At 42.7% G+C, this 25,000-nt stretch overlaps 2 protein-coding genes across 11 annotated transcripts in view; one reads left to right on the top strand and one right to left on the bottom strand.

The window, feature by feature from the left end:
• Positions 1 to 14,812, top strand: part of LOC142663869 (uncharacterized) — a 167,914-nt gene extending 153,102 nt beyond the window's left edge. Inside the window, exons 7-12 of the mRNA XM_075842702.1 lie at positions 862 to 950; positions 1,306 to 1,513; positions 1,901 to 2,026; positions 10,870 to 11,038; positions 11,725 to 11,798; positions 13,889 to 14,812. Coding sequence (XP_075698817.1) covers positions 862 to 950; positions 1,306 to 1,513; positions 1,901 to 2,026; positions 10,870 to 11,038; positions 11,725 to 11,798; positions 13,889 to 13,977 — 755 coding nt within the window. The 3' untranslated portion in view covers positions 13,978 to 14,812. The remainder of the gene's footprint in view (positions 1 to 861; positions 951 to 1,305; positions 1,514 to 1,900; positions 2,027 to 10,869; positions 11,039 to 11,724; positions 11,799 to 13,888) is intronic.
• PIANP (PILR alpha associated neural protein) overlaps positions 14,009 to 25,000 on the bottom strand; it is a 44,596-nt gene continuing 33,604 nt past the window's right edge. For all 10 annotated transcript variants that reach the window (XM_075842962.1, XM_075842964.1, XM_075842955.1 and 7 more), the window contains one exon: positions 14,009 to 14,571. In XM_075842962.1, coding sequence (XP_075699077.1) covers positions 14,550 to 14,571 — 22 coding nt within the window. In that variant the 3' untranslated portion in view covers positions 14,009 to 14,549. The remainder of the gene's footprint in view (positions 14,572 to 25,000) is intronic.

The raw sequence follows: 25,000 nt of genomic DNA, 5'->3' as shown, positions 1-25,000 counted from the left end.
TTCTTATTTGTTTCCTCTTTGCTTCTGCTCTAACTTTGTGTCAGTTTCCACTGTAATTCTGACATTCTGTCCTAGAACCGGAAAGCTCTGCAGAGTCTCGGATTGCTGAAGTTAAAGACAGAACTAAAGGGGTTCTCCTCTTTGGACAATCACTACTTGTTAGAAGGGTCCCTTGACAATAATTTGATCACAAAGTGTTTCCTTCCTGAGACCCCCAGCGATCAGCTGCTAACTGTGGGGAAACTTGACAGCAAGTGTTTAATTTCCCTGCAGCGCCACCAGTGGGGAATTTAGGCATTACACAGTGTCCATTTATATCAATGTGTTGTCTGTGTAACACAGGACAGGTCCTCCAGAGCGAGAGACGCTCTTTATAACCATTATCCACTGTGGCCAATGAGGATCCTGAACAGAGGACCCCCCCTCTATTAACTCAGAATTTCCTCATAGGGTGTATGGAATGGTTTATTTTAAACTGGACAACCCCTTTAAATTGAACAGTGATTTTACCTGCACTGATACATTATAGAAAACTGTCAGGGCAGGAGTGAGGTTTGAGTTACTTATATATTTAACTCACAGAATATTGTCTACACTGGATAGAAACGCTCGATATCCCGATTGTACTGGTTTTCAGCCTCAGGATGTAAACAAAAAAGGTCTTCCTTTACTGACATCAAGCAGAGATCTTGAAAATAGCGAAGCATTGAAACACAAAATATATTACAAAGTTCAAGTACTTTTCATATTACAATGATACAAAACTTTGGATACCAACTTTCCACAGTGATGCTACAGAAAGACGATCAGTCTCGTGAAAGGGTGTAGTCCACACTCAGCGCTAAATGTGTTATATTTCAGATGGTGGAAAGATTGATGTTTGGGATCTGGAAACGCAAGAAAACCTTCAGTCCCAGAGAGCGCATGATGAAAAGGTGGCAGCCTTACAGGTAATATAGGAAGCGAGAGCCTAGAGTCACATGTACAGCATACTAGTACATATACATTAGTGAGTACTATACGTTGCAGAACTGGGGCCCTGGGTTCAAATCTGACCAGGGGCCACCTCTGCATGGCGTTTGTATGTTTCCTCCGTTTTTCGATGGGTTTCCTCTTGTATCCTCCCACTAATAGGTCTATTTGGCTTCCTATGATATTGCCCTTGGCGTGTTTGAGACAGGGGTATAAAATGGTGAGCCCTGCTGTTGACAGGCACTGATGGCGATCTCTGTACAGCGCTGCTGTTTATGTTGGCGCTATATAAGCAGCGGAAAATAACATGACATATATTTTCTCTGTGTTTAGTTCTGTTCTGGATTGCTGTATTCTGGTTCATCAGACGGTTCCTTGAAGGTCTGGAGAGTTGTTCCTACTTCTGGAGCTCTAAGTCTTCAGCATTGCTGTGACCCTCTGGAACTTTTTTTGAGGGGCTTGTATAATCTTTGTGCCACTTCAGACCAAATATATTTGGCGACACAGGGATCATGCATAAAAGCGGTCAACTGGAAGCAAGGTGAGATACATACACATGGGGCAGTTTTAGGTAAAGAGGTCCGGGGGGGGGGGGGGGTGTAGGTCAGGTGACCATGGTTGGGGGAAGTATGTAATCAATGAATATGCGAATGATGTCACTGATTATTGTGGGATACCCCTGACAACTGGAGGATCCTATAACACAGGTAAGACATATTTTGGTTGTCAGGGTCAGTCTCGCTCTCCAAGGTTTCCGGCATTAATAATGAAGCCTATGTGCAAAGGGGACATGCTCTTGTTTTGTCTGGGGGTAATTCTTATTTCCACTGGTGGGAATTTTTGGACTATTTGATCATTTGGGGCCCTCTGCAATATCAGGCCACTCTAGCATACTTCCCTACGTTCATTGAAAATTTATTGTTTTCAGACCGTCTCATCCGTCTGTCCAATCACAATTCCAGCTCTGGATTTGTTGATGCATTAGCTATTACACCTGACAATCTCCTCATCACCACTGGCTATAACATTGACCAAGGACAAGGATATCTGAACAGTAAGTGCTCTTATAATTCTGCAATATGTCTCCAATTTACATTGTTCCAGCTGGTGACCTATATATTCCAAGCTACCCTACAGAACCTTTTTACTTCTAAAGAGAGACAACAATCACGCCACTGATAAAGTAATCCCACAGTAATTCCTAAATGATATAATAAATGTGTACATCTATTGTCCTGAAAGAAAAAGGGGAGTATCCTTGCCCCTATATACAAGAATATAACGACTATAAAACTGCCTCCTATATACAAGAATAACTACTATAATACTGCCCCCTATGTACAAGAATATAACTACCATAATACTGCCTCCTATATACAAGAATATAACTACTATAATACTGTCCGCTATATACAAGAATATAACTACTATAATACTACCTCCTATCTACAAGAATATAACTACTATAATACTGCCCCTATATACAAGAATATAACTACTATAATACTGCCTCCTATATACAAGAATATAACTACCATAATACTGCCTCCTATATACAAGAATATAACTACTATAATACTGCCTCCTATATACAAGAATATAACTACTATAATACTGCCCCCTATATACAAGAATGTAACTACTATAATACTGCCCCCTATGTACAAGAATATAACTACTATAATACTGCCCCTATATACAAGAATATAACTACTATAATACTGCCTCCTATATACAAGAATATAACTACTATAATACTGCCCCCTATGTACAAGAATATAACTACTATAATACTGCCCCCTATATACAAGAATAACTACTATAATACTGCCCCCTATGTACAAGAATATAACTACTATAATACTGCCCCCTATATACAAGAATGTAACTACTATAATACTGCCCCCTATATACAAGAATATAACTACTATAATACTGCCCCTATATACAAGAATATAACTACTATAATACTGCCCCTATATACAAGAATATAACTACTATAATACTGCTCCTACATACAAGAATATAACTACTATAATACTCCCCCCTATATACAAGAATATAACTACTATAATACTGCTCCTATATACAAGAATATAAGTACTATAATACTGCCCCTATATACAGGAATATAACTACTATAATACTGCTCCCTATATATAAGAATATAACTACTATATTACTCCTCCTATATACAAGAATATAACTACTATAATACTGTCCCCTATATACAAGAATATAACTACTATAATACTGCCCCTATATACAAGAATATAACTACTATAATACTGCCCCTATATACAAGAATATAACTACTATAATACTGCTCCTATATACAAGAATATAACTACTATAATACTGCCCCCTATATACAAGAATATAACTACTATAATACTGCCCCTATATACAAGAATAGAACTACTATAATACTGCTCCTATATACAAGAATATAACTACTATAATACTGCCCCCTATATACAAGAATATAACTACTATAATACTGCTCCTATATGCAAGAATATAACTACTATAATACTGTCCCTTTATACAAGAATATAACTACTATAATACTGCCTCCTATATGCAAGAATATAACTACTATAATACTGCCCCCTATATACAAGAATATAACTACTATAATACTGCTCCTATATTCAAGAATATAACTACTATAATACTGCCCCTTTATACAAGAATATAACTACTATAATACTGCCTCCTATATACAAGAATATAACTACTATAACACTGCCCCCTATATACAAGAATATAACTACTATAATACTGCCCCTATATACAAGAATATAACTACTATAATACTGCCCCTATATACAAGAATATAACTACTATAATACTGCCCCTATATATAAGAATATAACTACTATAATACTGCCCCATATATACAAGAATATAACGACTATAATACTGCCCCTATATACAAGAATATAACTACTATAATACTGCCCCTATATATAAGAATATAACTACTAAAATACTGCCCCCTATATACAAGAATATAACTACTATAATACTGCTCCTATATACAAGAATATAACTACTATAATACTGCTCTTATATACAAGAATATAACTACTATAATACTGCTCCTATATACAAGAATATAACTACTATAATACTGCTCCTATATACAAGAATATAACTACTATAATACTGCCCCTATATACAATAATATAACTACTATAATACTTCCCCTATATACAAGAATATAACTACTATAATACTGCCCCTATATATAAGAATATAACTACTATAATACTGCCCCCTATATACAAGAATATAACGACTATAATACTGCCCCTATATACAGGAATATAACTACTATAATACTGCCCCTATATACAAGAATATAACTACTATAATACTGCCCCTATGTATAAGAATATAACTACTATAATACTGCTCCTATATACAAGAATATAACTACTATAATACTGCTCTTATATACAAGAATATAACTACTATGATACTGCTCCTATATACAAGAATATAACTACTATAATACTGCCCCTATATACAATAATATAACTACTATAATACTTCCCCTATATACAAGAATATAACTACTATAATACTGTCCCTATATATAAGAATATAACTACTATAATACTGCCCCCTATATACAAGAATATAACGACTATAATACTGCCCCTATATACAGGAATATAACTACTATAATACTGCCCCTAATATACAAGAATATAACTACTATAATACTGCTCCTATATACAAGAATATAACTACTATAATACTGCCCCTATGTATAAGAATATAACTACTATAATACTGCCCCCTATATATAAGAATATAACTACTATAATACTGCCCCTATATACAAGAATATAACTACTATAATACTGCCCCTATATACAAGAATATAACTACTATAATACTGCCTCCTATATACAAGAATATAACTACTATAATACTGCCCCTATATACAAGAATATAACTACTATAATACTGCCTCCTATACATAAGAATATAACTACTATAATACTGCTCCTATATACAAGAATATAACTACTATAATACTGCCCCCTATATACAAGAATATAACTACTATAATACTGCCCCCTATATACAAGAATATAACTACTATAATACTGCTCCTATATACAAGAATATAACTACTATAATACTGCCCCCTATATACAAGAATATAACTACTATAATACTGCCCCCTATATACAAGAATATAACTACTATAATACTGCCCCCTATATACAAGAATATAACTACTATAATACTGCCCCCTATATACAAGAATATAACTACTATAATACTGCCTCCTATATACAAGAATATATCTACTATAATACTGCCCACTATATACAAGAATATAACTACTATAATACTACTCCTATATACAAGAATATAACTACTATAATACTGCCCCTATATACAAGAATATAACTACTATAATACTGCCCCTACATACAAGAATATAACTACTATAATACTGCTCCTATATACAAGAATATAACTACTATAATACTGCTCCTATATACAAGAATATAACTACTATAATACTGCCCCTATATACAAGAATATAACTACTATAATACTGCCCCTACATACAAGAATATAACTACTATAATACTGCTCCTATATACAAGAATATTACTACTATAATACTGCCCCTATATACAAGAATATAACTACTATAATACTGCTCCTATATACAAGAATATAACTACTATAATACTGCCCCTATATACAAGAATATAACTACTATAATACTGCTCCTATATACAAGAATATAACTACTATAATACTGCCCCCTATATACAAGAATATAACTACTATAATACTATTCCTATATACAAGAATATAACTACTATAATACTGCCCCTATATACAAGAATATAACTACTATAATACTGCCTCTATATACAAGAATATAACTACTATAATACTGCCCCCTATGTACAAGAATATAACTATTATAATACTGCCCCTATATATAAGAATATAACTACTATAATACTGCCCCCTATATACAAGAATATAACTACTATAATACTGCCCCTATATACAAGAATATAACTACTATAATACTGCCCCTACATACAAGAATATAACTACTATAATACTGCTCCTATATACAAGAATATAACTACTATAATACTGCTCCTATATACAAGAATATAACTACTATAATACTGCCCCTATATACAAGAATATAACTACTATAATACTGCCCCTACATACAAGAATATAACTACTATAATACTGCTCCTATATACAAGAATATAACTATTATAATACTGCCCCTATATACAAGAATATAACTACTATAATACTACTCCTATATACAAGAATATAACTACTATAATACTGCCCCTATATACAAGAATATAACTACTATAATACTGCCCCTACATACAAGAATATAACTACTATAATACTGCTCCTATATACAAGAATATAACTACTATAATACTGCTCCTATATACAAGAATATAACTACTATAATACTGCCCCTATATACAAGAATATAACTACTATAATACTGCCCCTACATACAAGAATATAACTACTATAATACTGCTCCTATATACAAGAATATTACTACTATAATACTGCCCCTATATACAAGAATATAACTACTATAATACTGCTCCTATATACAAGAATATAACTACTATAATACTGCCCCTATATACAAGAATATAACTACTATAATACTGCTCCTATATACAAGAATATAACTACTATAATACTGCCCCCTATATACAAGAATATAACTACTATAATACTATTCCTATATACAAGAATATAACTACTATAATACTGCCCCTATATACAAGAATATAACTACTATAATACTGCCTCTATATACAAGAATATAACTACTATAATACTGCCCCCTATGTACAAGAATATAACTATTATAATACTGCCCCTATATATAAGAATATAACTACTATAATACTGCCCCCTATATACAAGAATATAACTACTATAATACTGCCGCTATATACAAGAATATAACTACTATAATACTGCTCCTATATACAAGAATGTACCTACTATAATACTGCCCCTATATACAGGAATATAACTACTATAATACTGCTCCTATATACAGGAATATAACTACTATAATACTGCCCCTATATACAAGAATATAACTACTATAATACTGCTCCTATATACAAGAATGTACCTACTATAATACTGCCCCTATATACAAGAATATACCTGCTCTAATACTGCCCCCTGAGTCTCATGGAGGAATCTGGGTTTGGCGGATGGCAGGACTACTCTACCTACCAGAATACATAGTGACTACTGTAACATTTGGTGGAGCACGGGTAATGGTCTGGGGGTGTTTTTCAGTGTTTGACCCCTTATTTCCAGTGAAGGGCACTGTATTAATGTACATGTACAGCATACAAAGACATTTTATACAATTGTGGGAGCAGTTTGGGGTTCGGTCCTATCCTATTCCAGCGTGACCGCACCAGTGCACACAGCGAGCCCTATAAAGACATTAGGGGCCTGACTCCATATTAACGCTAATGGTTTAGGAGAGGGATGTCCGGCATTCTCATATAGATGCGATGGTCAGGGATTCACATACTTTAGTCGTATAGCCTACCAGTATGTATTGTCATTCCCTTTAGTTTTCGAGGCGAAGCCTCTGTCTCCTTAGTAGGACGCGCCATCCCCTCCCTGGAGGAATTCTCCGCATTACGTGGTGGACATCGCTTCATTTTCGGATAGAAGTATATTTCAGTTAAACAGCGTCAGACGGAGTAATTTATCCCCTCGCCTGCACACAATGTAACCTGCGTTATGTAGGTCGAGCTACACGATCATTAAATGATTGTTTTATTGAGCTCAGGCGGAAAATTACAAATGGTGCTCAAATCATTCACGGTTGAGGTGTTTTATTGAATGTCGCAGAAAAAAACACTAAAAGTAATGTGCAGCTTTACCGTAAGGAGCGGACCGCGCTATGTGCCGGGGATATTATGCGTCCCGAAACAAGAAAAATCTTCTTGTGAAATATTTCCATTCAGATTTATGAACGGTAAAATGAAGCTTTACATTGGACGGTGAGGTAATCTTATTACAATACGTGCGGATATAACAAGTCGCCAAATCATATCTGCCGCCATAGGAAGAGGTTTATATATATATATATATATATATATATATATATATATATATATATAGCAGTCATAAAACTCAAAGGCTATTTGTCCATGACTTTTTTTACAGTAACACTGGATCACTAGAATGTTGCAGCTGCACAGAGGATTTCAGGAGGGATGTGTGTCAGTCTTGGCAAAAGCAGCGACCTGTCTACTCACGTTGCTGCATATAGTGAGGACAGGGCTGGATGTGAATAGGGACAAGTGGGAAATCACAGACTGTGAGTTACGTAGTGAAAGGGGCAGGGTCATCAGCAGCACAGAGTATTTATAGAGAGGAGTATGGCGGAAGGTGACTTATCTACTCATGAGATGATGATAGTGAGGACAGGGCTGTATGTGGATGAGCAACAGTGGGAAATGATAGACTGAGAGTTATTTGATGGAAGGAGCAGGGTCACTGGCAATGCAGAGTATTTAAGGAGTGACATATACTCATGTGGTGGTGATGATGATAGTAAGGACAGGGCTGTATGTGGATGAGGACCAGTGGGAAATCACAGACCCAGAGTTGAGTATTGGAGAAACAGGTGTCCCCTAGCAGCACAGAGTATTTCAGGAGATGGATGTGTTGGTCTTGGAGAAGGCAGTGACCTGCTCACTCTAGTGATTGGGCTTCATATAAATGGGGACGAGTGGGAAATCACAGGATGAGAGTAGGATATTGGAGAAACAGGGTCATCTAGCAGCACAGAGTATTTCAGGAAATGGATGTGCTGGTCTTGGAGAAGGCAGTGACCTGTTCACTCTTGTGATTGGGTTCATGTAAATGGGGACGAGTGAGAAATCACAGGATGAGAGTAGGATGGAGGAAGGAGCCCCAGTAGCAGAGGTTATTTTAGGGGGTCTTGTGGGGGCAGTGACCCGTCCACTCATGTGATGATGTGAGTGAGGACAGGGCTACATGTGACAGGGGCAGTGTCATGATTTGAGAAGGAGAATGTATACAATTGAGTTCACAGTTCACAGACTGAGAATTATATAGTGGAACGTACAGTCACCAGCAGTACAGAGTGTTTCAGGACATAAGTGTTCTGGTCTTAGGAGAGGCTGTGACCTGTATACCTGTGTGATTATATTAGTGAGGACAGGTCTGCATATGAATAGCGATTTATAAACGAAGAGTTAGAAGGTGGAAGGAGCAGCACATAGTATTTCAGGAGAGGAGTGTGCCATTCTTGTGTGGAGCAGGGACTTGTCTTCCTGTATGACTATATCAGTGCAGAACTGCATGTTACCAGGCTAGCGTCATAACGTAAGGAGGACAATGGGGATTACTCACACACTGAGAGTAATATAGCAGGAGGAGCCGTGCCACAGCGGCACAGATTATTTAAGGGGAAGCATATACTGATGTTATCGGGGTCAATGATCTGTCCAGTCTTGTGATTATGTTAGTGAGAACAGGGCCACATGTGAATGAGGACAACTAGGCTATCACAGACTTAGAATTACATGGTAGAAAAAGCAGGGTTCTCACAGCGGCACAGATGATTTCAGTAGAGCAGTGAGCTGATCTTGTGGCTGCAGTGACCTATATGATTGAAGACGAGGCTGCATTCAACAGAGGAAATGTTATGATGTGAGAAGAGAAATGTAGACAAGTGGAAACAATGTATAGTGAAAGGATCAGGGCTCCACAACAGCACAGAGTATTTCAGGAGTTGCATCCACACAGCTAATAGAAGTTAAATTATATTAGCTAGACAGACCACAATGATTGAGGACGACCATACAAGCAGCCAGGTGGACTGTAGGGTGCGGCAGGTTCATATATGAGGTGCAGTATGGATACGATACGGGCGCTAAGCAGATGCGGCAGACCTGTAGACGATTTCATCTGTTATTCAATTACTTTTCCTGCACGCTGTTTTACTAATTTGCTGTAATTGCTTCTATTCCGCATCCACGCTCACTTAGTGCGATCTTCTTATTCCTTTATGTGTCATCTGGGGAGCGATACTGCGAAATAAACTTTCTATTCATCTACAGTATAAAGACGAAAGAACGATTGTGACAGGTAGAGAATGAGGCAGGAGCGGCAAGAGCACAGTGACCCCTGTAATTCTACCTGTACGACGAGCAACACGACAGTCAGCACAAAATCGCCTGCGGTTTAGGTTTCGGATAATCTGTACTCTGCAGAAAAATGATCAAGATGGGATTAAATCCTAATAGATCGTCAAATTTAAAGGGGAACACCATATTTTTATCTGTAATCACGAGGTCGGATGCCGCCGCTGAATATTAGGCAGCATTTACCTGTGCCGTTGCATAGCAACAACCCAGGAATGAAGTGGGTGACTACTGACTATTTTGCTATTGTCACTGAATTGTCACTCCCTACGGGCTTCTTCCTTTTTGCTGTAGTTTATGGAAGTCTATTACCAACTGGGCATCTCTGCCCATCCCTGCAGTAGGCTGGAGTTTACAAGCTGCCAGTGACATGCATGCTGCTGCACATTGCACAGTCCGTAGCCTCTCCTGTGCCTTATACCTGCATTAGTGTCTTTCCAACACCCTGCTCAGTTTCATGATCTGTATAATAAAAGATTGTAATAGATATGATCTGGCCACACCTGCCTAGGCATCTGATGGTCCAGAGTACCTGATAATCCAGCACCTCGGCAGTCCCATTGGAATTTTACTGTACTATAATAGCCTGATTTTTACATGTCGTCATAGATTTCACACTTTTTCTCCTTCATTGCAGTCCGCAATGTGAAATCAGGCGCGTATCTGTGCACTGTGTCCTGCCCTGATGTTTCTCGGCTCTTGTGTTTGGCGGTTTCCCGTACCTCTAATGGGCTCTGTCGATGGGTGACAGGAGGGAAGGAACTGCTGCTGTGGGAGGAGCTGCCGAAACGGGGAGCATTGGACAGGTGAGTCCATGTATAGCTGGCTATTCTTGAAGCGTGGCTATCATTTCTATAACATAACTAGATAACGAGGCGTCTTGTGCCTCATGCCTCATCTCTAACTTGTATGTGTTGGAAGGACAAGTGCATTATATTTTCATTATACAGTTACATAAGACTGGACAATCTCTAGAGTGGCTCCACTTTTGAAACCCATTTTATAGTTCGAATCTTTTCTTTACTGAGTCACATCATGTCTCATGTACTCCACTCACATCCAGAGCTGCATTCAGAACTATGCTGCCTGCCACTAGGACTCCGTCAGCACATGAATTCACTTTTTGACAACTATTCTCATTTCTGCACTAAGCAATCACTCAGTTTATTGCATTTTGGGAGATGTAGTTAGCTTTACATAAATATATACTGCCTGGTATAACCACTACATCGCCAAAAGTGTAGCAGAGCAGAGTAGAGTGTGCTTTATACAGACGCAGAACCAGATGCTGAGCCAGCAAGAGGCAGCTGTTAGATGTGATGTCTTGCATGTTGAGCGAGAACAAAAAGCCTACATAACTCTAAATGCAGATCTGGATGTGACTAGAGCATAAGACATAATCAGTACAATATCCGAAAAGACGTTTTTCTGCACGTTTTTTATCAGGTCAACCATGTGTCTGACGTAACTCGTTCCCTTTCTCTTGTCTTAGATCTGCCGTGCAGGTTCAGTTCTGTGCAGATTTTCTACTTCCTCCCCTAGACAGTGAATCGGAAGACGATGAGGGTAAGAAAACTGAGCATTTATTTCTTGGTCTAATCCACGGATTCTTGTCACTTAAATAAGACCTACAAGATTTAGAAGTAGTGTAGATTAAAAATGTGAAAATTATTTTTTCATATCTGACTTCCAGGCTTATATATGATCGCTTGAAGTTACAGGCCCTAAGCCTGAGGCTGCACTACTGAGATTCTAAAAACATGTCTGCTTCCGGTGCAGTATTGTCATGGATACTTTGTGTGGATTCAAATCTCCGTCCACATCCTGCCTGGCTTGAATATTGGCAAATACGTGTGGATGGTGATTTAGATGTATACTAGGTCTCCATGACAACACTGGACCTGACATAAAGCAGAATCTCTCAGTAGTGCAGCCTCAGTCATGGAGCTCATCTTACCCCATGTATGCGCTTAATGCCCACTGTATATATATATATATATATATATATATATATATGTGTGTGTGTGTATGTATATATGTATGTGTATATATATATATATATATCTATATATACTGACACAATGTCCATTATCATCATACAGCTAAGACTTTGTTCACATCTGCGTCGCAGATTCCATCAGATTTGACATGAACCATAGCCCTGCATGCAGCACGAAAACGGCAGAAACCACAATGGAACCTGAAGACCCTATTATAAGACAATGGGGGCTCTCAGGCGGCGGTGGTCGGTCTAATCAAAGATCCGGCACCGCTTCACGGTTTATAAATGGAAACCACATGTGAACAGAATCTGAAATCTTCAAAACTAGCTGCACAGAATTTCACATCTGGTTCTTTGGTAGTGAATTTTCAGCGCAGGAAAGTGAGAACACTCTGACTCTTATCTTATAACCACAATTTCTACATAAAACTGACACAAAGAAATGTATTAAAACTAATTCCGGCAGAAAGTAGACGAGGAAAATATAAGAGAATGCCTGTATTGTTAATGACGACAATCAGATTACGCTCCTATTCTGCCTTTGGCTGCATTTCTAAATGGTCCTGGATATCCTCAGAGATTTAAAGGAACAGTACATCTAAAGTTTAGCTTCTCTTCATCGGTGCAGGTAAATACAATCTATTGTTCCCTGTTATCAGCCATTCTGGCTGAGGAGAGGGTGTACCTGTAGTGTTACTGACAAATCGTGTAGAAGACTCCCAGCTCCTCACGATCCCTACTGATCACATATCTCCAGTGCTCAGAACCTCCAGAAACCGCTAACTAGAAATAAAATTCCTTTAATCCAGTACATTCCATTCCTTTAGATCAGATATTGTCAGAAGCGCGGAGAAGCTTCCACAGTATATTGCAGTTCTGTTCTTTAAACAAATGATGGATTATCAGACTTTTTGGATTATCAGATTTTTGGGATTATCAGATTTTTGGGATTATCGGATACCAGTTGTTAAAGGGACACACACTGCAAGATATCTACAACTTCTCACTATGTCAGAAGTTCTTTGAACGATTAGTTACACTTTAATCCCGTGACCATAGCGTTTAATCTGACGGGGAAAAATTCTTCGGTCTGTTACAACCAATGGGAAAAAAAATGGAGATCAAAATCCCAAATCCTGGAGAATCTTGTTTTAACACTTTACTCTCCAGACACATGACAGTCATTGTTAACCCTTTTCTCCAGTCATATCATTGTTTGGATTAGAAAACCATTTTGAAATATCCTATTCGGGAAATCTGAGTTAATAGGGGGATGTCTGTGCATTACATGGACAGCTGATTGATTTCAATGACAACGGTGTAATGCTTAATTTCCCCTGCGGTGGTGCTGCAGAGGAATTGAGCAGTTGCTGCCAGGTTTCCCCACAGATTACAGTTGATCGCTGGGGATCAACACCCTATAATCAGTTTATATTCTGCGGACCCTATTAAGAAAGAACAATCTCTTTTAACCATTATTGTTATGTATAACCTGGTTGGGAACTTTTCCTGGCAGAGGCTGGCAGAGCAGAGGCGGCGACTCTTACCATATGCGAAGTTCTAGCACGCACACTGAATATTTATGTGCGTGCGGTGTCGATGTGTCATATCTTTGGCTTGCTGTGCATTCAGCTGTGACGATGTTCTTTTCTAGAGGAGGATCTGTGGGATGCGGACGCGGAGGGTGAACCGGCTGACGTGCCATCGGAGCCGCGCGGCTGGCAGTGGTGCCTTCTCATATAACCAGGGGGAAGTCTTCACCACAATCCACACGTTACACTTCAAATTACTTTTATTAAAAATAAAACTGTGATCCGAACCCTGAAGATGAGCGGATACCATAGACGTGGTGGTGGTGCGGATGGAGACAGTCACAGCACATACGTGACGGGGGAGGGGTTAAGCCCTTAGTGATGACATGTTAACAGTCATACATGCTGTCATACATACATAGATATATAGATAGACCAGTACTATTACATATATGTTCTGTCACAATGCCGCAGGGCATCATGGGTCTTCTCTGTGGGCAGCCCCGGGTCACCAGTTATGTGCGCCCATGCATACATACATGTATTATAAATAAACATACAGCCCTATGGCTGGGGGGGCTACTCCCGGCTAGGTGAGGTCATCTTCCATTGACCGCTCTCTTCTTCCGTCGCTCGTCTCCTCTCACCCAGTTTTGTTTTTGGGGTGCAGAGGTTTAAGAAATGTGGGGTTTTATACCCCCACCTGCCATCAGGTCTGTTCCTTTCTTGTTTTTCTTTTAATACCCGCTGTCCTTAAACAACGTCATCACCATATCAGGGCCATCACATGGTCACCACAGGGATCCTGCGGGAAAGAAAGAGGATTTGTCTGACCTTTAAGGGCATTTACACCAAAAATAAACAGTTTTTAAAAAATTCTATACGTTTCTTCGTTTTTGGGACACCCGAATGGCAAATTTGACTAGATACGTTCTCACTTCTTTATCATAGCGTAACCGAGCAGACTTTTCAGGATTCTAGAAAAGATGGGTGACAACACCTGTTGTCACCTAGCTTTCTCAAAAACAGATATAAAGGAAACGGCTGAATTATATTTTGAATAGCTTGACAGAAGAGGGCGACTGGTGATTTTCGCTTTACATTGTTGGACATACTTGCCAGCATTGAATCCTCAATCGTGGGGCATTTAAAGCCCCGCCCATGTCCTATCCAGGAAAGACCCCCAAACAACCAGAAACGCCCCTTTATAATGCAATTTAACATAAAACTCACCCCTTTAATGTCCGTTTATTTGCAGGACAATTCCGCAAAAAACTGGACTGTTGGGAGGTATGAGTTAGGCCATGTTCACATGACGTGTGTTCGACCACGTTTTTGACGCGTTTTACATGCCGAAAAACGCATGATTTAAGCTCCCCATTGACCGCAATGGGAAAGCAAATTGTGCATACGATGCGGTTTTTACGCGCACATGTTTCAAAAACGTGTAGGGTAAAACAAGAAGCGTCAGGTAAATTCTTTGGCGCGAAAACGCGCCTAATTCCCGTAGTCAATGGAAGTCCTAATTAGGTGGCAAAAGAATGCTCCGAAAATGCGCACAAAACACGTAAAAAAAACTGTCAAAAACTTCTGTATTTTAAAAAGCGCTTTACAAAAACGCCAACGTTTTTGACACATTTATGCGTTGCTTTTTAGCGCAGTGTAAACAAGGTCTAACTGTGACAACTGTAAGTGAAGCTGCAAACAGTCCCGTGACCCAAGCCGTTTGGTGGACTACAGCAGAGATCTTGTAAATTGCAACCTGTAACTAATGACATCACTAAGAATGCAGCCTATCAAAATGCTAGAAAGTAGTGACATCACCGGTTCCTATTGTGCTAATTGGGGGTCTCCTGGATAAAAGTGATTGGGAATATCGGTTTGTGTACAGCCTCATTCCCGACTAAGTTACCAGTTGCAAACAAATTGGACACGTATCAGGAGGAAAATCTTACGCCAGGCGCTGTCAGTCCTCTGATCTCTCGTCAGCGGGCGCAGGTAATCCATCTACATACAATTTACAACTGACAGACACAATAGATTGTAGTCGTGAAAGAAATGTTAATGAAGTAATGGACGGAGCAGAAACCTAATGGATTTGTTCACCTTTTTTTATTGCTATAATAAAATGAATCAAGCTACCGTTTTGTGTATTCAGCTCCTATGCAAACTTATGTGTCTCCATGGTTACAGACTACAAACAAACCCTGTGTAGTCTGATCTTGCAGTCCTGTGTTACTCTCTCCGACTCCTCTTCTACTGTCTGTAGGTTATCAAGAAGAGGGAGCAGAAGGCGTTTCCAACCTTTTAGGAAAAAGCTCCTTTAAGTGATCCAGTCCTTCCCTTTTCTCACACGAGTAGAGGTTTCTGAAACATCCCCACAATCATCAGGGTCAGACAGCTACCATTGTCAGCCATTTCAGTTCTCAAAGGGGGTTATATCTCTGTCACCAGGCCATTCATAGGTTCATCCCTCTTTTAGCTCTACCTGGCAGCATACCTCCCAACATTTGCATCCCCATTCATGGGGCATTTTAAGCCCCGCCCCCAAGCTGCCCAAAACATACAGAGAATGCCCACTTTCATTCAAATTTGCTTAAGCCCTACCCAATTTGAGATCAATCTCACAAAAAAACGGGACGGTTGGGAGGTATATATTGAGATTGCCCTCCTATTACTCTCTCTGGGCAGAGACATTTCGGGATGTGTATGTGGCTGGCTTTAAGCATGTCATTGAGCCAGTGGCGCACAGAGGAGAAAGGAGGCCCCATAATAAAGAGTAAACTGGGCCCCCCATTATAGTGCTGGGTTTTGCCCCCAGGAACAGAAGAGCCTGATGTTTGTTTCCCACTCCCCGCCATTCCCATGACCCCCTGTAAAAGAGAGTCCGGCACAGGTTCTCACCACCGAATAGCAAAGGGTAAGGGACTTCCACACTTCGGAATAAGACGCATTTTATGAACGCAACACTTTTTGTGTCGTATTTTCCGTTTTTATTGCGTCATTTGTTCTGACTGCCTGTAGTGAACGAGCTGATGTGTCACGTCTGCAAGTGATGACCACAGGCCGGGATCCACGCACCATAAACCGCAGAATATCAGTGGTGAGCCGCCAGATCTGCGCAATTCTCAGTTGTACCTGCAGGTGTCACTAGTGGAATCAGCATGGACTCCGACTACTTACAGTTAGGACCTAAAATTAATTACCTATAAACAATTGGTCATAAATGGCACGAACCTTCTTTTTTGCACATTTTATGGCACGAGTTATAGCTGAGAACAGAATTACTTGGCTTCAAGGAAAACGAAACCTTTAAAATAAGACTTACAGCAGAGACATATTATAATGTACCGGCAGCCTTCACTATGGGGAGATTACTGCATATTAGTTCAATGTATAAACATACTAGCTGCACTTTTTATGGACACTCTGGCTGACACTATTTATGGGGGCACTCCGGCACGGTTACAGAGGATGTCTCGGAATAACTACTCGTAGCATATCATCCGAATGCTGTGACCCTGGGCGATTGATACAACGGAGAAGCGGTAGGAAAGCGCTGCGCCACTTTGTCTTCTCTCCGCTTCGCACGGCTTTCCCCGTTACCCGCATGGTCGACTTATTATAGTCAATGGGTAACAATGCAGCTTCCCAGAAAAAGCAGAGCGGAGCTGGCAGGAATTAAAGCCGCACTGCACTTTTCTGGCACTGCTGTAACTTCATTCTAGCAATGGGCCTGGGGTCACAGTATCCGACGATATGATACCAATGTCTATCCTCAGAATACCCCTTTAATGGAAGTGCCCTGGCTGTCATTATTTGGGTCTGGCCACTATTTAGGTGCGGATCTTATGTGGCAAAAATGTCTCCCACCGCATTAGAAGAACTCAGGCCTCATGCACATGTAAAGGATCTGCCAGGTACTACGTCTGTGTATACTCCCGGGATTAATCAGTCGACACCTGAGGCCAGACCTCTTAGACTGACACCGGCTCCCACCAACCAGGGTGGCAGGCTCAGCAGTGGGAGGGCCTATCGCGGCCTGGTCAGTCGGAGTTAGCTCCGCCCCCTGTCCATTTATACCTGCCGTGTTCTCTTCATCAGTGCTTGTTATTCTTCTGGATTCCTGGCCTCACTGCTGCTTGCTCCAGCCTGCTTCTGCCGTGCTTCTGCCTTGCTTCAGTTCCGCTTATCCTGCTTCGCTTTGCCCCTGGCTTGCTTCCTGCTCCGTGCTCTCGTTGGTATACTCCACTTCATCCTGATCCTGACTGACTCATTCACCGCTCCGTTTCCTCGCGGCGTTCCGTGGGCTACTGCCCCTTCCCTTGCGTGTTCCCTGTTTGTACTCCCTTGCACTTAGACAGCGTAGGGACCGCCGCCAAGTTCTACCCCGTCGCCTAGGGCGGGTCGTTGCAAGTAGGCAGGGACAGGGCGGTGGGTAGATTGGGGCTCACTTGTTCCCTTCACCTCCTTCCTGCCATTACATAATAACAAGCCCATACCTAGTCTACCATTTCTCCTACGCTGACGCTATCATGGACCCCCTTGAGACCCTGACCCAGCAGATGCAGGGCCTCTCCCTACAGGTCCAGGCCCTGGCTCAGAGGGTCAACCAGGGTGACGCTGCCTTAGTAGTACCCCTCACCTCACCTCTAGAACCCGACCTCAAGTTACCTGACCGGTTCTCAGGGGACCGTAAGACTTCTCTCTCCTTCCGGGAGAGTTGCAGACTTTATTTCCGCCTAAAACCTCACTCCTCAGGTTCCGAGAACCAGCGGGTGGGTATCATTATATCCCGACTCCAGGAAGGGCCCCAAGAGTGGGCCTTCTCCTTGGCTCCTGACGCCCCTGAACTTTCCTCCGTTGATCGTTTTTTCTCTACCCTCGGACTCATTTACGACGAGACTGACAGGACTGCCTTAGCCGAGAGTCAGCTGGTGACCTTACGTCAGGGTAGGAGACCTGTTGAGGAGTACTGTTCTGATTTTAGAAAGTGGTGCGTAGCTTCTCGGTGGAACGACCCGGCCCTAAGGTGCCAGTTTAGGTTAGGATTATCTGACGCCCTGAAGGATCTGCTGGTTAGCTACCCCTCTTCTGACTCCCTAGACCAGGTTATGGCCCTAGCAGTATGACTTGACCGACGTCTCAGGGAACGTCAGCTTGAACGTTTCAATGTGTTCCCCTCTGACTTCCCTGCGATTCCCCCCGAGGTCCCGTCTCCTCGCTCTTCCACGGAGGACTCGGAGGTACCTATGCAACTCGGGGCCTCCATGTCCCCTCGACAACGTAGAGAGTTTCGCAGGAAGAATAGTCTCTGCTTCTATTGTGGGGACGACAAGCATCTACTGAACACCTGTCCCAGGCGCAAGAATAAACAGCCGGAAAACTTCTGCGCCTAAGTGATCATCGGGGAGGTCACTTGGGCGTACAGGTATTTCCCGTTAATATGAAACGCAATAAAATTTTGCTTCCCTTTCAGGTCTCGTTTGCTGGCCGGTCTGCCACTGGCAGTGCCTTCGTGGATTCTGGCTCATCTGCTAATATCATGTCTGTGGAATTTGCTATGTCTCTAAAAATGCCTTGTATTGATTTGCCTTATCCTATCCCTGTAGTAGGAATCGACTCAACTCCCCTTGCTAATGGTTATTTTACTCAGCATACTCCTGTTTTTGAACTCCTGGTTGGCTCCATGCATTTGGAGCAGCGCTCTGTACTGGTGATGCAGGGATTATCGTCCGATCTGGTATTAGGCCTTCCCTGGTTGCAGCTGCATAATCCCACGTTTGATTGGAATACTGGGGATCTCACCAAATGGGGTAATGAATGTCTTATGTCATGTCTTTCGGTTAACTCTATTTCTCCCCGGGAGGAGGTAAACACGCTTCCTGAGTTTGTTCAGGACTTCGCCGATGTGTTTTCTAAGGAGGCCTCCGAGGTGTTGCCCCCCCATAGAGATTATGATTGCGCCATCGATTTGGTGCCTGGTGCCAAGCTTCCTAAGGGTAGGATATTTAATCTTTCATGTCCTGAACGTGAAGCTATGAGGGTGTATATCCAAGAATGCCTGGCCAAGGGTTTCATTCGCCCCTCGACTTCTCCTGTAGGTGCTGGCTTCTTCTTCGTGGGGAAGAAGGATGGTGGTCTTAGGCCGTGCATTGATTATCGGAACCTGAATAAGGTCACCGTAAGGAACCAGTATCCCCTTCCTTTAATTCCGGATCTTTTTAATCAGGTTCAGGGGGCCCAATGGTTTTCTAAGTTCGATCTACGGGGGGCATATAACCTTATCCGCATCAAAGAGGGGGATGAGTGGAAAACTGCGTTCAACACACCCGAAGGTCATTTCGAATACCTGGTCATGCCCTTTGGGTTGTGTAATGCCCCTGCCGTCTTCCAGAATTTTATTAATGAAATTCTGAGAGATTACCTGGGTAATTTTCTTGTAGTGTACCTTGATGACATACTGGTGTTTTCCAAGGACTGGTCCTCCCACGTGGAGCATGTCAGGAAGGTCCTCCAGGTCCTCCGGGAAAATAATCTGTTTGCGAAGACCGAAAAATGTGTGTTTGGGGTACAGGAGATACCATTTTTAGGTCAAATCCTCACTCCTCATGAATTCCGCATGGACCCTGCCAAGGTTCAGGCTGTGGCGGAATGGGTCCAACCTGCCTCCCTAAAGGCGCTACAGTGTTTTTTGGGGTTCGCTAACTATTACAGGAGATTTATTGCCAACTTCTCGGTCGTCGCTAAGCCTCTTACGAACCTTACTCGCAAGGGTGCTGATGTCCTCCATTGGCCCCCTGAGGCCGTCCAGGCTTTTGAGACCCTCAAGAAGTGCTTTATCTCGGCTTTATCTCGGCCCCCGTGCTGGTTCAGCCCAACCAAAGGGAGCCATTTATTGTGGAGGTTGACGCATCCGAGGTGGGAGTGGGGGCCGTCTTGTCCCAGGGTACCAGCTCCCTCACCCATCTCCGCCCCTGTGCTTCTCTAGGAAGTTTTCGCCCACGGAGAGTAACTATGATATTGGCAACCGCGAACTCTTAGCCATTAAATGGGCTTTTGAAGAGTGGCGTCACTTCCTGGAGGGGGCCAGACACCAGGTAACGGTCCTTACTGACCACAAGAATCTGGTTTTCCTAGAATCTGCCCGGAGGCTTAATCCTAGACAAGCTCGTTGGGCACTATTCTTTACCAGATTTAATTTCTTGGTTACCTATAGGGCTGGGTCCAAAAATATTAAGGCTGATGCACTGTCACGTAGTTTCATGGCCAATCCTCCTTCCGAGAAGGATCCTGCTTGTATTTTACCCCCTGGTATAATTGTTTCTGCCACTGATTCTGATTTAGCTTCTGACATCGCGGCTGATCAAGGTTCAGCTCCCGGGAACCTCCCTGGGGACAAACTGTTTGTCCCCCTGCAATACCGGCTAAGGGTACTCAGGGAAAACCATGACTCTGCACTATCTGGTCATCCTGTCATCTTGGGTACCAAACACCTCATTACCAGAAACTATTGGTGGCCTGGGTTGCCTAAAGACGTTAGGGCTTACGTCGCCGCTTGTGAGGTTTGTGCTAGGTCCAAGACCCCTAGGTCCCGACCTGCGGGCTTACTACGTTCCTTGCCCATTCCCCAGAGACCTTGGACCCATATCTCCATGGATTTTATCACCGATTTGCCTCCATCTCAGGGCAAGTCGGTGGTGTGGGTGGTAGTAGACCGCTTCAGCAAGATGTGCCACTTTGTGCCCCTTAAGAAACTACCTAACGCCAAGACGTTAGCTTCTTTGTTTGTTAAACACATCCTGCGTCTCCATGGGGCCCCAGTCAATATCGTTTCTGACAGAGGGGTACAATTTGTTTCCTTATTTTGGAGAGCTTTTTGTAAAAAGTTGGAGATTGATCTGTCCTTCTCCTCCGCCTTCCATCCCGAAACTAATGGCCAAACGGAAAGGACTAACCAATCCCTGGAACAATATTTAAGGTGTTTCATCTCTGACTGTCAATTTGATTGGGTCTCATTCCTTCCCCTCGCCGAATTTTCCCTGAATAACCGGGTCAGTAACTAGTCAGGGGTCTCCCCGTTTTTCTGTAATTTCGGGTTTAACCCAAGGTTCTCCTCCGTTTCTCCTGGTTGTTCCAATAATCCCGAGGTAGAGGACGTTCATCGGGAACTGTGCACAGTCTGGGCCCAGGTTCAGAAGAACCTAGAGGCGTCCCAGAGCGTACAAAAGATTCAGGCTGATAGTAGACGTTCTGCTAACCCCCGGTTTGTCGTCGGGGATCTGGTCTGGTTGTCGTCCAGGAACTTGCGCCTTAAGGTCCCGTCCAGGAAGTTTGCTCCCCGATTTATTGGACCTTATAAGATCATTGAAGTCCTCAACCCTGTATCCTTCCGTCTGGAGCTGCCCCCATCCTTTCGCATACATGACGTCTTCCATGCCTCCCTCCTTAAACGCTGCTCCCCGCCTGGTCCCCCTCGAGGTAACCTCCTGTTCCCGTTCTCACCGCTGAGGGGGTGGAATTCGAGGTGGCCAAGATTATGGACAGTAGGATGATCCAGGGCTCCCTCCAGTACCTGGTCCATTGGAGAGGATACGGGCCGGAGGAGAGGACTTGGGTACCTGCTCGTGATGTTCACGCTGGGGTATTGATCAGGAGGTTCCACCTTCTCTTCCCCACTAAACCGGGTCCTCTTAGTAAGGGTCTGGTGGCCCCTCATAAAAGGGGGGGTACTGTAAAGGATCTGCCAGGTACTACGTCTGTGTATACTCCCGGGATTAATCAGTCGACACCTGAGGCCAGACCTCTTAGACTGACACCGGCTCCCACCAACCAGGGTGGCAGGCTCAGGAGTGGGAGAGCCTATCGCGGCCTGGTCAGTCAGAGTTAGCTCCGCCCCCTGTCCATTTATACCTGCCGTTTTCTCTTCCTCTTTGCTTGTTATTCTTCTTGGATTCCTGGCCCCACTGCTGCCTTGCTCCAGCCTGCTTCTGCCGTGCTTCTGCCTTGCTTCAGTTCCGTTTATCCTGCTTCGCTCTGCCCCTGGCTTGCTTCCTGCTCCGTGCTCCCGTTTGTATACTCCACTACATCCTGATCCTGACTGACTCATTCACCGCTCCGTTTCCTCGCGGCGTTCCGTGGGCTACTGCCCCTTCCCTTGCGTGTTCCCTGTTTGTACTCCCTTGCACTTAGACAGCGTAGGGACCGCCGCCAAGTTCTACCCCGTCGCCTAGGGCGGGTCGTTGCAAGTAGGCAGGGACAGGGCGGTGGGTAGATTAGGGCTCACTTGTTCCCTTCACCTCCTTCCTGCCATTACAGCACACTTCAGTTTTTTCCTTCAGGGTGCTATCCATTTTTGTCACTGATAGCACCCTGAACCCATTCATTTTAAGGGGGCCATGCACACTTCAGTTTTTTTGACGGTCCCGTTGCTCCTTTCCGATCCAAAGTAGAGCATGTCCTACTTTGGTCCGGGATTCCGTGACCATGAGGCCCATGCAAGTCAATGGGGCCGTCAAAAAAACTGAAGGCACACGGAAGGCATCCGTGTGCCGTCCGTGTGTGACGGAGCCGTTGCCTAGCAACCGCCGGGCGGGCAGAAAAACATTAGAAAAATATTACACTAATCGGCAGCCACTTGTCGCTATCAATAACTGATAGAGAAAAGAGGCTGCTGATTAAAAATAAAATAAAAAGCATTTCATACGTACCCGGTCGTTGTCTTGGTGACGAGTCCCTCTTCTTCCTCCAGTCCGACCTTCTTTTGTGACGGGGCAGCCTGTGATTGGCTGCAGAGGCCGCAGCAGCCTGTGATTGGCTGCAGAGGCCGCGGCTGCCTGTGATTGGCTGCCGAGGCCGCGGCTGCCTGTGATTGGCTGCCGAGGCCGCGGCGACATGGATTGAACGTCATCGCTGGAGGCCGGACAGGAGGAATGTAAGTATGAACTTTTTTTTTTTTATTACATTAAAATTGTATTTTCCGCGCGCCGAGCATGTACTGTCCAGGGTGCTGAAAGAGTTACCGCCGATCAGTGCAGCCCATTAACTCTTTCAGCACTCTGGACAGTACCATGCTCGGTGCACGGAAACGGAAACACGGAGTGCACACGGAAACCACACGGCCGCTAAAACGGGTTCACTGACCCGTCAAACAAAGGCGGCCGTGAAAACGGTGACGTAAGTGTGCACGAGGCCTTAAGCTGTCAGTTGTACAAGCTTGTTGACTTTCCATTAAGAATTGTGACTGCCGGATTGGAGCACAATACAGGCTGATAATTAGGATCAACACAGGATAAATAATGTCATATATTTACATGGTCAACTTTTTATATACAGGGTGGGCCATTTATATGGATACACCTAAATAAAATGGGACTGGTTGGTGATATTAACTTCCTGTTTGTGGCACATTAGTATATGGGAGGGGGGAAACTTTTCAAGCTGGGTGTTGACCATGGCGGCCATTTTTAAGTCGGCCATTTTGTATCCAACTTTCGTTTTTTCAATGGGAAGAGGGTCATGTGACACATCAAACTTATCGAGAATTTCACAAGAAAAACAATGGTGTGCTTGGTTTTAACGTTACTTTATTCTTTCATGAGTTATTTACAAGTTTCTGACCACTTATAAAATGTGTTCAAAGTGCTGCCCATTGTGTTGGATTGTCAATGCAACCCTCTTCTCCCACTCTTCACACACTGATAGCAACACCGCAGAAGAAATGCCTCACGATCTGACCCCCTTAGACTTTTATCTTTGGGGTCATCTGAAGGCAATTGTCTATGCTGTGAAGATACGAGATGTGCAGCTACTGAAACTACGGATACTGGAAGCCTGTGCTAGCATTTCTTCTGCGGTGTTGCTATCAGTGTGTGAAGAGTGGGCCGCCATGGTCAACACCCAGCTTGAAAAGTTTCCCCCCTCCCATATACTAATGTGCCACAAACAGGAAGTTAATATCACCAACCATTCCCATTTTATTTAGGTGTATCCATATAAATGGCCCACCCTGTAGATTAATTCTATGTAGAGTGTAAAATTGTGTTCCCAGATGGACAAACACTTTAAAGAGATATTTCTATGTACAAGAGTATTGATTGTCTGTTATAGTAATGTTTATACAGTAATATATGCTCCCTAAATCTGTCCACTTGGGAGTGATCAGAATGGAGCGGCTGCTATGTGACAGCTGGTCTGTGCTCTCGTTCTACACTAATCTCAGAGGCTCCGTCAGC

This window comes from Rhinoderma darwinii, chromosome 11 (genome assembly GCF_050947455.1).
Source record: "Rhinoderma darwinii isolate aRhiDar2 chromosome 11, aRhiDar2.hap1, whole genome shotgun sequence".
NCBI lineage: Eukaryota > Metazoa > Chordata > Amphibia > Anura > Rhinodermatidae > Rhinoderma > Rhinoderma darwinii.
This window is presented reverse-complemented; position numbering and strand designations above follow the sequence as displayed.